General features: G+C 34.3%; 1 protein-coding gene across 5 annotated transcripts in view; it reads left to right on the plus strand.

The window, feature by feature from the left end:
• The window catches only part of MEMO1 (mediator of cell motility 1), a 128,432-nt gene extending 116,425 nt beyond the window's left edge, over nucleotides 1-12,007 (plus strand). For all 5 annotated transcript variants that reach the window (XM_017662624.3, XM_037009394.2, XM_037009392.2 and 2 more), the window contains one exon: nucleotides 510-12,007. In XM_017662624.3, the coding sequence (XP_017518113.1) occupies nucleotides 510-641 (132 nt within the window). In that variant the 3' untranslated portion in view covers nucleotides 642-12,007. The remainder of the gene's footprint in view (nucleotides 1-509) is intronic.
• The last annotated feature ends 6,817 nt before the right edge of the window (nucleotides 12,008-18,824 follow it).

The raw sequence follows: 18,824 nt of genomic DNA on the forward strand, positions 1-18,824 counted from the left end.
GTACGCTTGTTTTCTCAAGTCTGAATTGGATCAAACAAAATTTTAACAAGCAAATGATGAACCAATTCCCAAGTAAAGTAAAAATTCCAGTATGCTCCTTATACCTAGAACTCAATTTATATGCATTTCAAATTTAGTGAAAGTCAGACAAAGAAAAGACTCCAACATTTCAAAATAGAAGTGGCCACAATTTGGTTGAGAGATTAGAGGAAAAGATACTATAGTTTCTTTTGTTGTTATTTTAAAAATTATTATGAAGTAATTTATTAAATAATGGGTGGAAGATGACTGGTGTTTATCAAGAAGCTAGATTAAAAGAAGTTCTTTGAGAAAATGAAATAAGGAATTCTCTTTTTCCTATTTAATGTAAGGTGACAAATTCAAGAAATGAAGAGTTAAAGATAAGATCAAGGCTTCAGTTGTGAAGTGAACAAAGTTAAGCCACCAACACTTTGAAAGAGTGCTCACTTTTTTATATGTTTGTAATGATCAAATTTTTCTTTTTCTAGGCTATCACAGAACTCCAGAAGAATGGAATGAATATGAGCTTTTCTTTTTTGAATTATGCCCAGTCAAGTCAGTGTAGAAACTGGCAAGACAGTTCAGTGAGTTATGCAGCTGGAGCACTCACGGTCCACTGAAGCTCTGAGTCCTCAGGGATACCGCCTGCACACACTCATACTCTGTCTGGGGTCCCAGCCTAACCCTTACCAAGATACTGGTCCTGGTTTGGGGGGATTCTGAAACCTCAAACTAATAGAACTTTCTTCTTTTCTAGTAGGTGTAGTCCTTCCTTAATTTCAACTCATTAAAAAATGCTTTATAGTTTAGGCAGTGGAAGGAAGGCTGGCATCAAAATATGTGATCAAACACCATGGCAGTGTAAAGGCCCAGTTGTGGCAGACAGTTTTTTGAAAGTAACTTGTAAAGCATTTACCATATCCTAAATTTGCACTCTTTGCAGACTTGTGCACATATATTCCGCTTTCAGAATAGTTTTGCAAATTGTACACAAACAAAAAAAGGGTGGAAGCTTTTTAATAAAGAAATTGCATTTATAAATGATCTGTATTAAAATATAATAAATCTCCAGTTATAGTCAATTACTACCCATGTTGTACAACAGATACCTTCTATTTTAGTTGCTAATAAAGGGCTACACAAATCAAAATAGTCTGATTTAAACTTATTGCTTTGTGGTATATATGAAAATTGTTTTTTTATTAAATCCATCTCAGAATTTTTATGTTAAAAGTGGTAAACTTCAGCTCCTATGTAAAAATATGTTAGGATGTATTTTATATTTTACATATGTGATTTATTAATCACAGATATTAGAACCATATTTTCAAAGTTATCTTTTGAAATTACATAGTTTGCCTTTTTGTGTGTGACATCACTTTGTGTCATTACTCTATTGTAGTAGAATATAAATTCAAGATTGATGAAAGAACATACATGTAGTCTTTAACTTCAAAGATTGTGTTTGATAGGCAGTAGTCTGCAAATGAGGAAACATTGAAGAGTGTTTGTGTTTTTCAAATCATTGCAGACCATACACTGCTGCTATGCCTTTTTTAGTGCTTTAAGCAATTTGACTCTTACTTGAATTTTTAGCAAGAAATCATTAATAATCATTAATAATAACAACAGTAACCAAAAGTTGTTCTACAATTTTTTGTTATGATTTTTGGTGCGGCTCTTCCAACTAAAATAATGGTATGGTGTTGTATTTCTTCCTATAGCATAGACCCGTTCTAGTCATTTGAGGGAAAATATGTAATTCAGTTAGTTACTTTAATATTGGCCACCATGCATATACTAGATTTTACCAATTTTAATCTAACACTGGGTATTTATGTTACATTGGAGAATGTTTATATCTTCAGTGTTATGCCAGAATAGCACAATTTTTAGATGCCTTGCACCAATTTTATTTAAAGATTTGCTTTTCTTATTTATTAAATGTCAGCTTTCTATACTCAAGAATTGAGATAAAATAATGTTACCATTTGGATTCAAAATTACCCACCTCTACATGGGTGGAAATTATACTCTTACATATTAATGATTTGTTTTTCATCATTTAGATATGCTTTTGAGTACTATATTTATTCCTTATTTATTATATAGACTATAAAAATTTCAAATTTGGTGATTTTTTAATGTTTTCTGAGTATAAAACTAATAACATGATTATTATAGAAAATTTAGAAAATACTGAAAGTAGAAAAAGAAATTATCTGCAGTCTCACCAGAGATAACACTGTTAATATTTTTTGTATTTCCTCTCAGTCTTTGTTTATGCTACTTATGTGTATGAGTGTATGCGTGCATAATAACAATATTGAGATTATACTGACCGTATAGTTGTATGCCCTACTTTTTATAACAATATCCTATCATAAGGATTTCCCCATGTCTTTGAAAATGTGATTTTTAAAAACTGGCTGCCTAATATTTTATTGTATGAATATACCATAATTGAATCAGTTCTTTGGATATTAGATTGTTTCTAATGTTTCACAATTATAGGTAATAGTGGGGTGGACACCTTGTATGTGAAATTTGATCTCTATAGTAGACTAGTTCTTTCAGAAAAAAAATCATGGGAGTGGGATAATTGGTTTAGATGGTGAAACTGTTTTGTCTCTTTAAAAATGTGGCCAATTACCCTTCAGCAAGATTGTACCAAATTAGCAATTTATGAGTACCCAGCATTCTGTCCCTTCTCCACTGTTGATTACTATCTTTCCTAATCTTTGACAATTTGTTAAGCAAATAATTGGTTGTTCTTTTGATATTCTAATAAGAGTGGCTTAAAAATGAATCTTTTTTTCCTTTATAATTTTATAGTTTATTGATTAATAAAAAACAGGAGAGTGTTGCTTAGGTTGAATGAGCTGTAGCCCTAATGAATATGTTCACTGTACATTTAAAATTCTAGAATATTTCATCATTCTACCTTTTCCTAGACTATGAGCATATCTTTCATACTCAGTCATAAAGTAGAAAGAGTTTCAAACTTATAGTTGAGTGTTGGGTTCTAGTTCTGTCTCTGCTACTGATCAGTTCTCTCACCATAAATATTTCATGTTGTATTGAAACTTTCTTATCTGTAAAATTTGGAGGTGATCTCTTAGGGACTCCGATTTCAAAGTACTTTAATGTTGTGACTTCACTATTTAGAGATTCTGGTGTCACTTTAGATGATTGAATTTAGAAGCATTATCTTTTTATTTCAACTTTACATATGTGAAAATGAAAGTCTTTTTGACACAAAAGGGAAATTAATTTGCATTATTTAATGCAGTTAATATTACCTAAATTGTTGAATGTAAGCTTTCCTACTTGAAGTGCCTTTAAAAATATTTTGTATTTGAAGTCTGAAATGTAAAGGAAATTATTATGTAGTCCTGTACAGTTTCTTCTTTATTACACACATTTATTTGTAGTAACCTTTTTGAATCTTAGATTGTTTGCACAGAGCAGTATATTCATGGATTCTTCATTCACTATTCCACTAGTAAGCCCTTGACAAATGTATGTCAAAGATTAGGTCAGTGAACAGGTAAGTAAATGCTCTATCTTGGGCTGGCAACAACTTTTCAGGAATAGGTTGAAGGACTATTCAGATACTCCACTGTTTCTGTATTCCAATGTGGATGGTAGGTGTCCTGAGTTAGTTACTGGTTATTGTTGCAGATCTCAAGTTTCTCTTTGGTAGTAAATAGTTCATTACCCTAGATGAGAGGTTGGCAAATGTTTTGTGTAAAGGGCCAGAAAGTAAATATTTGGGGTTTTGCAGGCCTGTCCCAGCTATTTGTCTTTGCCATTGTAGCACAGAAGCAGCCATAGACAGATGTGTAAATAAATGAGTGTGTGTGGCTGTGTTTCACACAAGAAGGTCATGAGCTTTATTTGGTCCATAGATCATAGTTTGCTCTTTCCCTGTCTTACATGGGGTAGGTCACTTGTAGTTCAAGTTATTGGCTATTAATACAAATTTCAACAAATGGTTGTAAGGTTCTACCATCCTAACCCTTTCTTAATTTGGTGTAGTCTAGTTGGCTCGGTTTGAGTGTAATTTAGGATTATAAAGGTAAGTGGGGAGTGGATAAAAGAAACTAGGAACTCTTAGGGACTAGTGTTAAAACACCCTTTTATCTGCTGGAGACCATTGGGAGGTTTGCTTTGCTGACATAAATTAATCAAAAGTGATAAGTGGAGTTTCTGATTGTTGCAAATTATATAAATTATTCTAAGCACTTCAGTACCTAGATGGTAGCAGAGGGTGGATCAGGTGAATTTTTTAACCTGAGTATTCTAGGACAGTAGACCAGCAATTCAAGAGAGACTGTGAAATGTGAAACTTTATGTTGCCTCATAAAGACTTGGGAAAAATTACTACCATCTTCCATTACCATTACTTTATTTAAGATTTGCCTGCTCTTTCTCTTCTCCCCTTCTCCCCCACCAATATTTAGGAAGGACAGAAACTCGTAATAAGAGAGTTATAAACTTGATTAAGTTGATGGGAAAAATTACTACACTGTTCTTTTGACATTTACTCTGTATTACTGAAACTTTGTCAAGGAGTAGTATCAGTCCATAGACGAGCAGTTCAGAAGTGCTGTGATACACACTAATGTGGTTATAAAACTATTACTGATTAGGGGATGTAATAAACCACATGCACTCTGATACTCAGACTGAAACATATTACTGTGTTAAGTTTTAAGGACCACATATTAAGAGGGGCATATGAACTATAATGTTCATAGGGAGGCAACCAGAATGATGGAGGGCCTGAGAGCTGTGGAGAGTGGGATGCAGTCAAAGACCCTGCAATTTTGGAGAAGACAAGTTTAAAGAGAGGGAATGTTCTTCAAATATTTGAGTAGCTGCCATGTGTAAGAAGGAATAGAGGGGTTCTGAACTTATTCTAGATGGAAAAATTAATTGTAAAAAAGGAAGTTTCTGGTTCCAAATTTAGTGTTCTGTATGAGAACTTCTAAATGAAAATTAGCTCCATCATAAAGTTATTGAAAGTATTCAAACAGAAACTAGATCAGCAGTTCTCAAAGTAGGATCTTTATACTATCAGCATCACCTGGGTATATTATTGGTACAGATCTAAAATTATGGATCTCCAAGCTGAAAGAAAGCTAATGGAATTGAGTAAAATAAAATGAAACACTTCATTTGTATAAAACAGCTAAGGGAAATAACTTTTAAATAAAAATTGATTTCGATAATTTAACCTTAACTTTCAACACAGAGCATAAAGAATAAGAATTGTTAATGATGAAACACTGGACCTGTAGAATAGAATAATTAATATACTTTTTGGAAGGTTTTTAAAACACTTAGATATAAGGTAAACTATCATTTATTGAAACAAATTTAAATTGGTCTTTGAATAAGTGACTTAGCTTTCTTAAACAGGAGTGCTGCTTCAATCTGAAACAGAGCCATATCAGGAGCAGAAAAAAGTATTGAGGGAGCTTGCTATTTTCATACCGATTACTGTCACAATATTAGAAGGGGAGCCAGGAGCTGCTGACAGATAAATTTTCTCTGATCTCTTCCTGTTCTCCTGCCCTGTAAATACAACTGAGTGGCATGTCACATCATCATCACTGACCTTGCTATGTATTTGGTAAAAGTGCCCTCAAGTAGTGCTGTTAACTGGGACTTCTGCTTTTAAAATCACTGCTGTGGATGGATTTTGTTTGGCTATCATTAGGTCATTAATGAATTCCACCTGTTGGGTACTTTGTGAATAACCTTAGAGTTTTAGATTTGTCATTTTTCAAGGGTTCTGTGGTGATCCAAATGTGGTTTGTACCCATTACTCGGTGTGTTTTTAATTCTGATGCACTTTTGTCCATTACCCTATAAAAATAATGGGAAAAAAAATTAAAGCCAGTTCTCCTGATTTTGAAAGCCATAATACAATGCAAGTTGATTTTTCATTATAAATTATGAATTATGTTCAAATGCATATTTCATACTGTAAAGTAATGTTGTAACTTTACTAGATGTCATTTTTTTCCTGTCATCCTACATAACCAAAGAGAATATAGATACCATTAGTAAGAAACTATTGAAGGCCAAGTGTATTCGGCTATTGAGCAAAACCTGAGTTTTGATCTTTAAATGTAAACTTTCTAAAATATTTTAGTTTTTCTGGCCACAATATTCTCTGAATTACTGAATGTGATGTTATATACATTCAAGTGAAAGTATTAAAACAAGATGAAAATTTTAAAAAACTAGAATGATACATGATTGACATTTGAATGACAGACAATTTTGTGAGTTTTTAAAATTAAATACTTGGACCATTGTACTAGATTTAATAAAAGTATTTTTACCTTAACAGTTTTATAAATGAAAATATTTTTCTAAGAAGTTTTCTTTCCATTTAAAATTTATCCATTTGATTCTAGCACATAGTAGATGTTCAGCTGGTGTGTTTGTTCAATTTGATAAACTGAATTTTAAAGTGAGAACATAGGCATCCTTCATGTGAAGTGTTCTCTAAAGGACAGGAAAGTGTAAACCGTTTCACTGGAAGCACTTGTTTAATTGGGTTGTTTCATTTTCAGTTTTTAATTGTGGAAACCAGCCTCCTTACTAATTTTTAAAAGATGGTAGAGTTTACTATTCCTAGGCTCTTTGTAATACCAAGTGAAATGAATGGTAATTTAAATGATCGGGTAAGTGTGAAACCATTGCCACATGATTGTAGCTCAGATCTTGAAATATCCTGTGGTGTTTACTGCTACTGAAAAGTGTTGCATAGTTTTTAAAACAACTAAAATGGGCTTTAGCTGCTTTCCAATGACATCCAGCCAACTCTCAAGTAGAAAGATACTGAGAAGTGCTAGAAGCTGTGCATTGGAATCCATTTTCATCTTTGCCAGTGAGTTGCTACTAATTTGCCGAAATAAATCACTGCTATTTTCTAGAGCAGAGTTTATTTCTTTATTAATATGAGCTATAATTGAATAATATGACTCATAAGAGCCTTTCTACCTTTGACTTTTTGTGGCAATAAAAATATTTGATATACTGTACTTTTGATTTGTAGAATGTTTCACAACTCTTTCTTTCCTCAGTAATAAACAGGCCACCTATTATTACCTTACTGTTAACTGTTAGAGAACCTGATGCCCATACAAATAATATGACATATTAGTTTGCATGGCTAATAGTGTCAGAGCTATGACACAAATTCAGCTCTTCTAATTTTTAGTCCTGTGTGTTACAAACACTATATCATTATTCTGTGTTTTGTTTTTGGTTCTGGCTGTCTGACATAGCATTCTGAATTCACATAGTAATGGGGTTTGCAACTTCAATAAAAATGGGAATCATTCATGTAAATAACTATTTTGGTTAATGTAGGCAAAATTTTTTTATTGAAATATAGTTGATAATATTATTTTAAGAACTCTTTTGGTGGATTAAAATACTCCTAATCTGTAGATTTGTTTGCTGGAAAGTTTAAGACTTCAAAACTTCTACTCTACTGCTTGCATCAGTAAAATGCATTCTCCTTTGTAATGTGACAGTGACTAAAGTGAAATTTAAGATACTTGTTACTTGAGTCTTTCTGATGGTGAGGCTTTGCAGCGACACTTGATTCTCACCATTCCAGGCCTGGCATAAAGTGTCATGCAAGCTCCTGCAACTCTGCTTTGGATTTTCTCGCCTGCACACAGGGCAGATTGGAAGGGCTGGGAGGATAATGGCCCAGGAGCAGCCCTCAGCCAGTGATGGATGGGAGCTAGATAATTATTCTAGCCTCCTTACCCTTCTGGTTATGTGCAGGCATATTTCTCATTGTCTGCTAGAGTTTAAATGGGACTGAACTTCACTGCCCACAGCAGGAAACTGTTAAATATGTATTTTTTATTTTCTTCCTCTTTTCTGTCTCACTCACCATTCATTTACCAATGTTTCCTGGGATTCCCTCCAAAACGAGCGACTTGTCTTTGAATCCTTGTCTCAGAGTCTGTTTCTAAAACACATTTGATTTGGGAAATAACTCTATTAGTGTTCTTGTTAGATATATGTTAGGAAGATTTTTCTAAAGTAATTATCTTTAATAACATCTAAAACAATTATTTTAATATTCCATTTTCACATCCATGTTCAATTTAACTTCCTTTGTTTCATTTTATGATATAGGAAAGATTCAAGGTAAAAATGTTAGGTAGAAATTCAAGGTAATTATCTTGTGTGGAAATCTTTGTACCAGATCTGTTTATTCTTTTCTTAAAAAAAAAAAGGCTGATTATCCGAATGACTTAAGAAGAACACAGTGGGTTATCTGTCTTGGTAGAAACTGAATTAGAATTTGGTTCAACCAAAGTTACAGATTATTTTTTACTTGGACCCAACTTTTTGATTTCTTACCAGGATCATCTTATTCACAATCAGGGACCAGGATTAGTCTTGCTTAACATTTATTGTAAGGATAAAAATAATTCCTGGAAAATTTCCCCAAAGATTATTCTGTGATTCTTGTTAAATCAAAACTTTTTTGTGAGCTTCTTAAGGATTAATGAATATGGAATTTATAAATGGAAAAAGCTCTATGCTAAACTTAGTATATTATAAATGTATCTTTTATAGTTCTTTGATATAATTTTTTTAAATTAAAAATACTGATTTTTATGTTTTCAAAAAATGATGGAAATTTGTATTCATTTTAAGTATATGTTAGTTACTGGTCTTCTTTTCCCATGTAAAATTGTGATTTATATGTCTGAAAAGTATGCTCTGTTGATTTGGTTTATGAGATGCAACCTAGATGAATTTAAGCAAGTTTATAGTTCCATTAATAGGGCCATCCTAAGATTAGCATGCACAAATATTTTCCCACAGGGAATACAAAACATTCAAAGAATATATTTTAATTAATTATCCTGATTTTAAAGGAACATCTTTAAACATCTCTGCATTTTTTAAAGCAAAAATGTGAGAGTATATACAGAGTATTTTTCCTTAGTGTAGTTACCTTATGGTATCTTCAGTTTTTGCCAAGTTCTTTTGAATATATGTCAGGACATTTCATGACTTTTGGGGTTGTATTTGTCTGTTAGAAATTGTGAAAGGTCAGCTGGGTTATTAGATTGGATAATATGGTTTAGGCGAAAAATATAGTAGTTATAAAGGAGTAAGTATGCCTCTTTCCAGGGACACATCAAACTGCTCTACAGGGGAAACTCTCCCCAGAATCTCCACAGTGACATATTAGAATAAACTTATAGTTTGTTAAAGTTAAATATTTGTTTGAAATAAGTTCTCTTATTTCAAAAAATAAATCTTGTTACTTTTCAGACAATTTAAACATCTTCCTAACTTACTAAATTAAATCAGGGTCTTTGGCATTTCAAATATCTCAATATGATAGATTGAAAAATCTGGTGAAGAACCAGAGAATTTTTAAAGTATATCAAGAAAGCTGACTATATTTGCTAAACACTAAATGCTTTCTATAAAGAATGTTAGATAAAATGATTTTGGGGAATATCTTCACTGAAAGATGACTTTTTGTGTTGAATGTGAGCAATCTCATGATAACTTGATTTAAAAAAGCTTGAAAAATTCTCTCTTCAAAAGTTTACATATTTTCCAATATTGCCACTTTTAACTCTGTACTAAGTATTGAAACACAGCCTGTTCTTTTTATCATTTAAAAGTGCTTCCTCCTATTTATGTTAAATGCTTGTATTTGACAATGCTGTTTTTGGATATTTGTTAATCTGATGAATCTTGCAGAGTTAGTGTATTCTTGAAAATTCTACTTGGTATAGTTGTCAGAGAAAAACAATGATGCATGTTTTAACAAATATTTAAAATTTTTCTATTTAAGAAGCAGATCTCCATAATTGCCACACCTAATTTTGTACTTTCTAGGACTCAGTTGTTTTGGATTAGGAAAATATTGCACTTTGCAGTAACTGATTTGCATTTTTTGCTGTTTGTTAAAGTTTTCACGTTCATGATCTCAAGTTATTTTAACTAAATGTTTACATTATTGAATGGGGAAAGCAAAACCAGTTGAAAGTACTAAAACAGGCTAAAATTTAGGTCTGCTGTGTGCATGGAGTTCATGGTCAAATATCTAGAGGATATCAGTTTCAGATATTTATGGTAGAGTTAATATTAGATTCAAAGTTGCTTGACTAATTTACATTTTAAGAGTAATGGTAGAGGTTTTACATTAAGTTTTCTTTTATATTTCCACATTCATTTAAGCTTGCTTTTAAAATGGTGATTTAAGTAATTTTTTAGGTAATAGAAATGTGTGTAAATATACAGTATTTAAATCGTTACTACTTAACTACTTGAAAGGAACTTTGCCTCAGTGTTTCATAACCACTTACATGTTCCTTTGTTTTTCCTTTAAATTTTACCTCTTTAACTGAAGAGATGGCTGTCCGTAATAGCCTCAGTTTTCTGTGACCAACTCATGACTGAAGTTACTTCTATAAAATGAAATATTAGAAAAATATTAGAATATTAGAAAAATATTCTTTAGCAGAAATTTTATAGTAATTTCAATACTCTATGGTAACAAAAGCTTTCTGGTTAGATCTTTAGCTTTTTTTCCCTATTATTTTTCCCAACTCTTTTTAAAAAATCTACATTGCTGGCATCTTCTGTACAATTTTAGAAAAACTGGACAATTGAAAGGAGTTACTTTCACTGAAATTTAATTGTTCTGCCCCAGATAAGCAATACTGTGATAAGGAGATATATTTTACTTCCCGCTCTCAAAACAGAGCTTACAGCACTTAATATTCTTAAAGAATAAATCTTTATCAAGTTTTGTACTCATTTTCAGATCAGCTCAGGAAAGTAACAGATGGATTTTGTAGCAAAACAGAGATACTGAGATTTGTATGGGGATTTTGTCATGTTAAATGAAGAATAATGTTCTTTCAAATGAGAATGAGGTTTATAAGAAACTATAAGGCAAATTAATGTGAATAGTCAAAATTCTTTTCAAAGCTGTAAACCCTATTGAAGACAAATTGTCTATTCCCAAGAAAAGGATACTGTATGTTTTAATTATCTTGTCTGTATTTGGGAACTAAAGCAGTCAATGCCAAGATTTATTTTTCTCTTCCCCTTTAGTTAATTGACAATGGTAATTCAATACTAGTATTGCTAGTTTAATTCTATAATGCTTATTATCTCTTAACATTTAAAAAGACATTTCCTCTAAGATAAAAGACTGATACGAAGAGAAAACACACTGATTTGTGTCCATCCTCCTGCATTTATGGTCCTGAAGAGACTGCTTTTAACCTGGGAGAAACTTCTTTAAAGTAGCCCTGAATGTTCTGGTAGTAGGTAATCTATTCATTCTCTGGTATTCTTACTCATGGTTTTTTTTTAGTGGAGATGAGCACAGGAGATTTATGCAACAGCAGCCCCATGTTTGTGAGCAGATACGGTGTTGGGCACATTCTACCCCTGTAGTGGTTTTCTATGATCTTTATGCTCACCCTCTTCCTCCTCCCAAAACAACCCTTCCACACTCCTTGTGCCCAAACCAACCTCCTTAGCCTTTCTCCCTCTCACGCTCTCCTTTTCTGTTTCACTTTCCTCCTTCACTGAAACACATCAGGGAGAATAGGACCCTGCACATAAGCAATGTCTGTATTTTATAATCTTTATTAGTTCTCAGAACTAATAGCATTATCTCCTAACAGAGTCGTCCTAACATTAGTTATACTACTTTAGTTCTTCATCCTCTGTCAGTGTAAGTAGGCTTTGAAGTGTATTGAATTTAAGAAAGGGTGAAGGGAGGATATGACCATTTATAAAGGGACTGGGTTTCATTCTTATGGTAAATAATGTTTTTCTCTTTTGCCAAATGAAAAAAACTTATGCAAATGTTTGTAAGCATGTATGTAAATATGTTTTCTTTACCTCCAAAAAATTCATTAATAAAAATGGATTGTAGTTTCTTCTTGAATGGGGTTCCTTTGTGTCCACAGTAGGGCCAATCCTGCAAATCTGAAACAACACTTAAATCTGAGTTTCTTTTATCACATGATATGAGAAGAGATACAGCTTTTTTAATTTTATTGGTATTTTTAAATCAATGTCTTTTTCCATTTATGTAAGAAAGAATATCATGTCATCTTTTTTTAATTGAGGTGTATTTGACATATAATATTGTATTAGTTTAAGATATACAACAGTGATTTGTTACTTACACATTTTGTGAAAAGATCACCACAGTAAGCCTAGTTAACATCTGTTACCATAAAGTCACATGTATGTTTTTTTTTCTTGTGATGAGGGTTTTTAAAATTGGAGTATTGATACACAATCTTATATTGGTTTCAGATATATAACGCAGTGGTTCAACAGTTTCTCATATTAAATCACCCCCCACTAGGGCGGTTGCCATCTGACAACATACATGTTACAGAATCACTGGCTATATTCTGCATGCTGTACTACCATCCCTGTGACCAACTTACATTATGATTGAGAATTTTTGTGTCCTTTTATCCCCCTTACCCACTCACCCAACTCCTCCCCCATGGTAACCACTAGTCACTTCTGAGTGTCTATGAGTCTACTTCTGTTTTGCTTTGTTTTTATATTCCACAAATAAGTGAAACTATATGGTATTTCTCTAACTGGCTTATTTCGCTGAGCATAATACCCTCTAGCTCCATCCATGTTGTTACAAATAGCAGGATTTCTTTTTTTTTTAAATGGCTGAGTAATATTCCAGTGATGAGGAATTTTTTAATTTACATAGCAACTTTGAAGCATGCAGTACAATATTATAGTCACTGCTGTACATTATATCCATGTGACTTATTTATAACTGGAAGTTTGAACCTTCACAAATTTTGCCCACCTGCCATCCCTGGCAACCACCAGTCTCTTCTCTGCATCTATGAGTTTTTGTATGTTTTTTGTTTTGAGATTCTACATATAACTGAAATCGTGTATTTGTCTTTCTCTGCCTTATTTCACTTAATACAAAGCCCTCAAGTTCCATCTGTGTCCACACAGCAAGATTTTATTTCTTTATGACAATATGTAAACTTCTATTGTGTGTGTCAAACATATTTACATAATTTATCCATCCATTGATGGATACAGGTTTTCATAGTGCTACAATGAGCATGGGTGCATATATTTTTTCAAGTACGTGTTTTGCCCTCTTTGGGCAAATACTCAGAAATGCAACTGTCACTGGATCATATGGTGGTGCTATTTTAAATTTCTGGAGGCATGCTGTTTTCCATAGTGGCTGCATCAAATTTGCCAACAACAGTGCACATGGGTTCCCTTTTCTGTATATCCTCACCAGCACTTGTTATTTCCTGTCTTTTTGATATTAGCTATTCTGACAGGTGTGAGGTGATACCTCATTGAGGTTTTAATTTCCCTATGACTAGTAATATTGAGCATCTTTTCATGTATTTGTTGGCCATCTGTCTAATCTTTGGGAAGATGTTTATTTAGATCTGTCCATTTTTAGTCAGTTTTTAAAATTTTGCTTTTAAGTTATGAGTTCTTTATATGTTTTGGATATTGACCCACTATCAAGTATATGATTTTCAAATACTTTGTCCCACTTAGGTTGCTTTTTCATTTTGTTGATTTCCATTACTGTGCAGAAGCTTTTTGGTTTCATGTAGTCCCACTTGTTTCTTTTTGCTTTTGGAGACAGATCCAAAAAATTACTGCCAAGACTGACATTGTGGTGAGTCTTGATTTCCTTACCACCTGATTTCTTCCCAGAGTTGTATAGTTTTGGGTTTTACATTCAAATCTTTAATCCATTTTGAGTTAACTTTTTATATCTGGTATAAGTTAGTGGTCCAGTTTCATTTCTGTGTTGGTTTCTGTGCATTAGATGAAAACAGCCACCTGTCTCAGTCTTGAGGAAGTAAGTGGCCTTATTGAGATGAACCTTAATCATTCAACCCTTCTCTAGCTCTTGGTTGTCTCTCAAACCTTGGTGATTGTCCAAGCAGCCTATTTTATTCATAGTGGCTTCCTGTAATTGAGGGTGTGTCAAGACTTGTCAGTGTCCCAAAGGGGGACCTCAGTACCTACATTCAGGCTGACTGGAAGCCAGATCCTGAGGCAGCAGCTTTTAAACTGCAGTCCTGTGGGACTGCAAGCGCAAGCCCTGCTGGCCACCAGAGCCAGGTGATCTGGCGGTGTCCCCAGACGACAGTGGCAGAAACTGGGGCCTCAGATGAGTAAATAAGCTCCTTTCGGGGATATCCTGGTGAGCGCTAGTGAGGAAGGGGGAGAGTGCAAGGATGGTGTCCCTGAGAGCAGCAGTTCTATTTCCCTCTAGCTGTGGGCTAAACCTGAAGCCTGCCTCCCAGGCCGAATCCAGGACAAATAGGCCTCTTTCTCAGGAAGACTAGACGGGTGTTTTCTGCCATTTTTGCAGTGCGCCCAGCGGGTGGAAGTCTTCCAAGAACCGTGTCTCCGATTGTTACAGTTCCGTGGGATCCAGGAAAGCCAGCTCCATGGCCACCAGGGCCAGGTGATCAAGGGGCATTCCCTGAGCAGCCAGATGCAAAAACCGGGGCAGCAGATGCGATGCTATAAGACTTCCCTCTGGGACATACCGACGCTCCTGAGCTTGGAGCAGGGAGGGTGCAGGAGCCAAGACGGCGGCCACGGCCTCCTTTGCCCTGGGGGTATCTCATCAGGCCCTTCCCGGTCCACCGCGCTCTACCATTAGCGAAAGAACCTCTTACACATAAATCCTGGGCGCTTTTCAAATGCATGTTTCTGCTTTCAGCTCTGGGGTGAGTGAACCTGCGCGGAGGCCCATTAAGAGCTGTTGTCAGGTAGTTGCGCCCCTCAGGTCTGGACGAGCGCCTCATTGGCTCTCAAAGCCAGATATTTTGGGGAATTGTCTCTCAGGTGCCGGTCTTAAAGGTTGGGGCGCTCAGTGTGGCGTATGAATATTCACTCCTCAGGAAGAAGTTCTGGGTTTTTCGGTTACCTTTCGATTGTGCGTCGCTGTACTGAGGGTGGGTTTTATGGAGAGACTGGGTCCCAGCTTCTACCCGCTTCAATGTGTCCTTTTTCTCATTTACCTCATGGAAAGAATTGCTTGGCTAGTTTTCAAGTCTATTTTAGAAGAAATTGTTCCATATATAGCTATGGACTCAGGGTGGCTGTGGGAGGTGAGTTCAGGATATTCCTATGTTCATAATCTTGAATCACCTCTTTTATTTTTAAATATTTTTTGAATGAATTAGATTGGTTAGTTTCTAGATTGTGTGATCAACAGCATTTACAAAACCATTGAAAAACTGATGATCAGTTGGTCATTTCTCTCTGATACACTGTCATTGATGAAAACCAATGAGTTTTCAAACAGAGAAATGAAAACTCTTGGAAATAGGAAATTTGCATATTGCTATCCATTCTTAACATGGCATTTTATGTACATTGTGGGGAAATGGCCATCCTAACCGTTTTGCAAAATACTCACACATCATATAAACATTTGTAAGAGTTTTGTGCTTGATTTTGGACTCCACACATGGAAAGAGAAGAAAAAAAATTCAAAGGTAAGTGGTACACATGAACGACTTGAAGAAATAGGGTTTGGAAAAATAATTAAGAAAACATGTTTGATTCGTAAAACCAAGATTGACTGTATCTTTAGGTGTGAGAAGGAACATGCTCTGGGTGATGATAAGCCTTTGGTTTTAGTCAATAGTTTTAAACAGTCATAAATAAGTGTGACTGGACTCGGGGAAAAAAATTAGCTTGTGCATCTTCAGGAGCAAACAGTACACAGTCATGGAAAGATTTGGTGAAGAAAAGAGAGAGAACTTCATCAAGAATGGTTTGGGTAAGGTTCTGTCCAGGACAAGTTTCAAAGATTAAGTGACCTTCAGAAATTTCTTCTGATTTAAGGTGAGATTGTAGAATTCATTATTAAGGGTGATGGCAGAGGCCCTTTGTGTTTTGTATGTTGTGGGTATGGGATGGGAATGTAAGCAAGAAAGAATACACCTCAAAAGTTTTAGAGTCATTCTTTATCTTAAATCCAAATTGATAGGCAGGATGGTCAAGATTTTAACTTGACTAATGGGCTTTAGGCCATGTAACAGTACAAATTATTCTAATATTTAGAGATTATGTATGTGAAACTCCTAGACATTCCAGTGAAAACTGATAAATGATATAAAAGTATAGCTCTTGAGAATGCCAAAGTTTAAAGAGTTTGTGTGCATGTGTGTATGTTTTTAATAATTACAGTCCCTTAGAACCACTGTGAAATTTGGGGAAATCTGAATTAGTGATTTTGATATAGAAAAATCTACTTCATTAAAATTTAGAGGAGATGTTTGAATTGAAATCTTTCAGTTTTACATTTTTGGTAATGAATCAGTGTTCTTTAATCTGGCACAGAAATCAAGGCATCTGTAGCCCTGATTCTTAGGAAAAGTAATGTCATTTAAAAACTGTTAGCAGTGCTTTTTAAATAGCAGCATACTTAAAACAGTCTCACTTTTTTGGCAATGCTCTTTACAATCTCTTTTAAAATGTCACATAACACTTAAAAGTTTTTTTTTTGTAAAAGCATATCATGAGCATTTTGAGTGTATGATAACCTAGTAATTGATAATGATACATAACATTGTACTATTCAGTCAATTTGTAGGTCTAATCTCATTAATACAGGTCAAATCTCATCACAGAAAGTACTGTTTAAAATAAATACTGCATAGCAATACAATTCAAATAATACACAAACAGTAAACTTGCAGTAAGAAAATTTGGATACTCTGGGGTGATCCCCTTGAGTAAAGTATGCTTATCAAGCAAAGAGACCTTTGTTTTCTACCAGCTTACTAGGATTCATGTACTCAGATAGCTTCTGTCCTGTGGCAATACCTTTGGGTAGCTGATCACCTATTCAGCACTTTGGCACTTTCTATAATTGCCTTCACAGCTTGAAGCATGTTCTTTTCAATATTCTTAGTGGTCAAAAATCTTAAAAAGGACAGAGAACATGTTAGGGTATTTAAATTAGTTTGGGTTCTTATCAGATCACCTATATCTATGAAACCAAGTTTTTAATTTAATATTTTTAAAGTAATACTTTTTTAGAACAATTTTAAGTTTGCAGAAAATCTGAGCAGAAAGTACAAAGTTCCCATTTATCCCCTCCCCCAACACATGCACAACCTTTCCTAATAACCAAACTGGAGTGGCATATTTGTTCAAATTCATGAACTTACATTGACACATTATTATCACCCAAAGTCCACAGTTTATGTTAGGGTTCACTCATGGTTTTGACATTCTGTGGGTTTTGAAAAACATGTAATGACATCTATCCACCATTATGGTATCATACAAAATAGTTTCCTGCTCTATTCATCCATCCCACACTCCCTCCCCGTGAATCCCTGACAACCACTGATCTTTTTACTTTCTCCAAAGTTTTACCTTTTCCAGGATGTGGTATGCTTGGAGTTATATAGTATGCAGTCTATTTATTTATTTATTAAAAAAATTTTTTTATTAAGGTATTATTGATATACACTCTTATGAAGGTTTCACATGAAAAAACAATGTGGTTACTACATTCACCCATATTATCGAGTCCGCCTTATACCCCATTGCAGTCACTGTCCATCAGTGTAGTAAGATAGTATGCAGTCTTTTTAGATAGGCTTCTTTCACTTACTGATATACATTTAAGGTTCCTCCATGGAGTTTTATGGCTTGTTACCTCATTTCTTTTTAGTACTGAATAATACACTCTTGTCTAGATGGACTATAGTTCATTCATCCATTTACTTAACTAAAGACATCTTCGTCGTTTCTGAATGTTGGCAGTTGTGAGTGTGAGTAAAGATGCTATAAACATCTTTGTGGAGGTTTTTGAGTAGATGTAGTTTAAAGTTTATTTGGGTAAATACCAAGTGGTTTGATTCTTGGATCATATGGTAAGTGGTCTTGTGAGAAGTTGCCAACTATCTTCCAAAGTGGCTGTACTATTTTGTGTTTCCTGCAGCCTTGAATGAAAGTTCCCGTTGCTCCGTATCCTCCCCCAGTATTTGGTGGTGTCAGTGTTTTGAATTTTAGCCTCTGAAGTAGTTTTCAGATTTTTATAAAGGGAATTTACCCATGAATTGCTGAATTGGTGTGGTCATTGGGAGGAGGGTCCAAGGCTTCCTAGGCTGTCATCTTACTGACGGTGACATCCTACAGGGCACTTTTACGTTGTGACCTCAACCAAAGGAATAATTGGCCAGAAAAAAAAAAATTTTTTTTTAATCTCATGAAGTTATTTTCTTTATTTACTCAGAACTCAGAAGAGTTCACATCCTTTGTATGAGACATATCTAGAATGAAACTATGTTACCTGCAATAAAACAGTGTAAAAGTATTTCAAGAACCCAACTTCACTATTTGTTTCTATGTCCCCTTTTCCTGTTTCCACTCAAAAAGTGAGACAAATTCTCTTTCTGCAAACTCTGGTTGCACTGATTTGATTTGGGAAATGGTCAGTCTTTTAAATCAACCTGGGAGATGATTTAGTGCAGATTTGTGGTCATTTTGTGCTACTTTGAAGTAAAAAATTAAGGAGTTGAATGGTGACCATTTATTTACAAGCTTCCCTTAGAACCTTTCTGACAGAGTTTAAATTGAGGGTAAAAAGGAAGATTTTATTTTGATATTTAAATTCATGTTAAACCTATATACAGTATACATGGACTTTTCTAAGATACTTACAGCTATGTAGACAACCAAAGATTATAGCA

This window comes from Manis javanica, chromosome 1 (genome assembly GCF_040802235.1).
Source record: "Manis javanica isolate MJ-LG chromosome 1, MJ_LKY, whole genome shotgun sequence".
In the NCBI taxonomy this organism is placed as follows: Eukaryota; Metazoa; Chordata; class Mammalia; order Pholidota; family Manidae; genus Manis; species Manis javanica.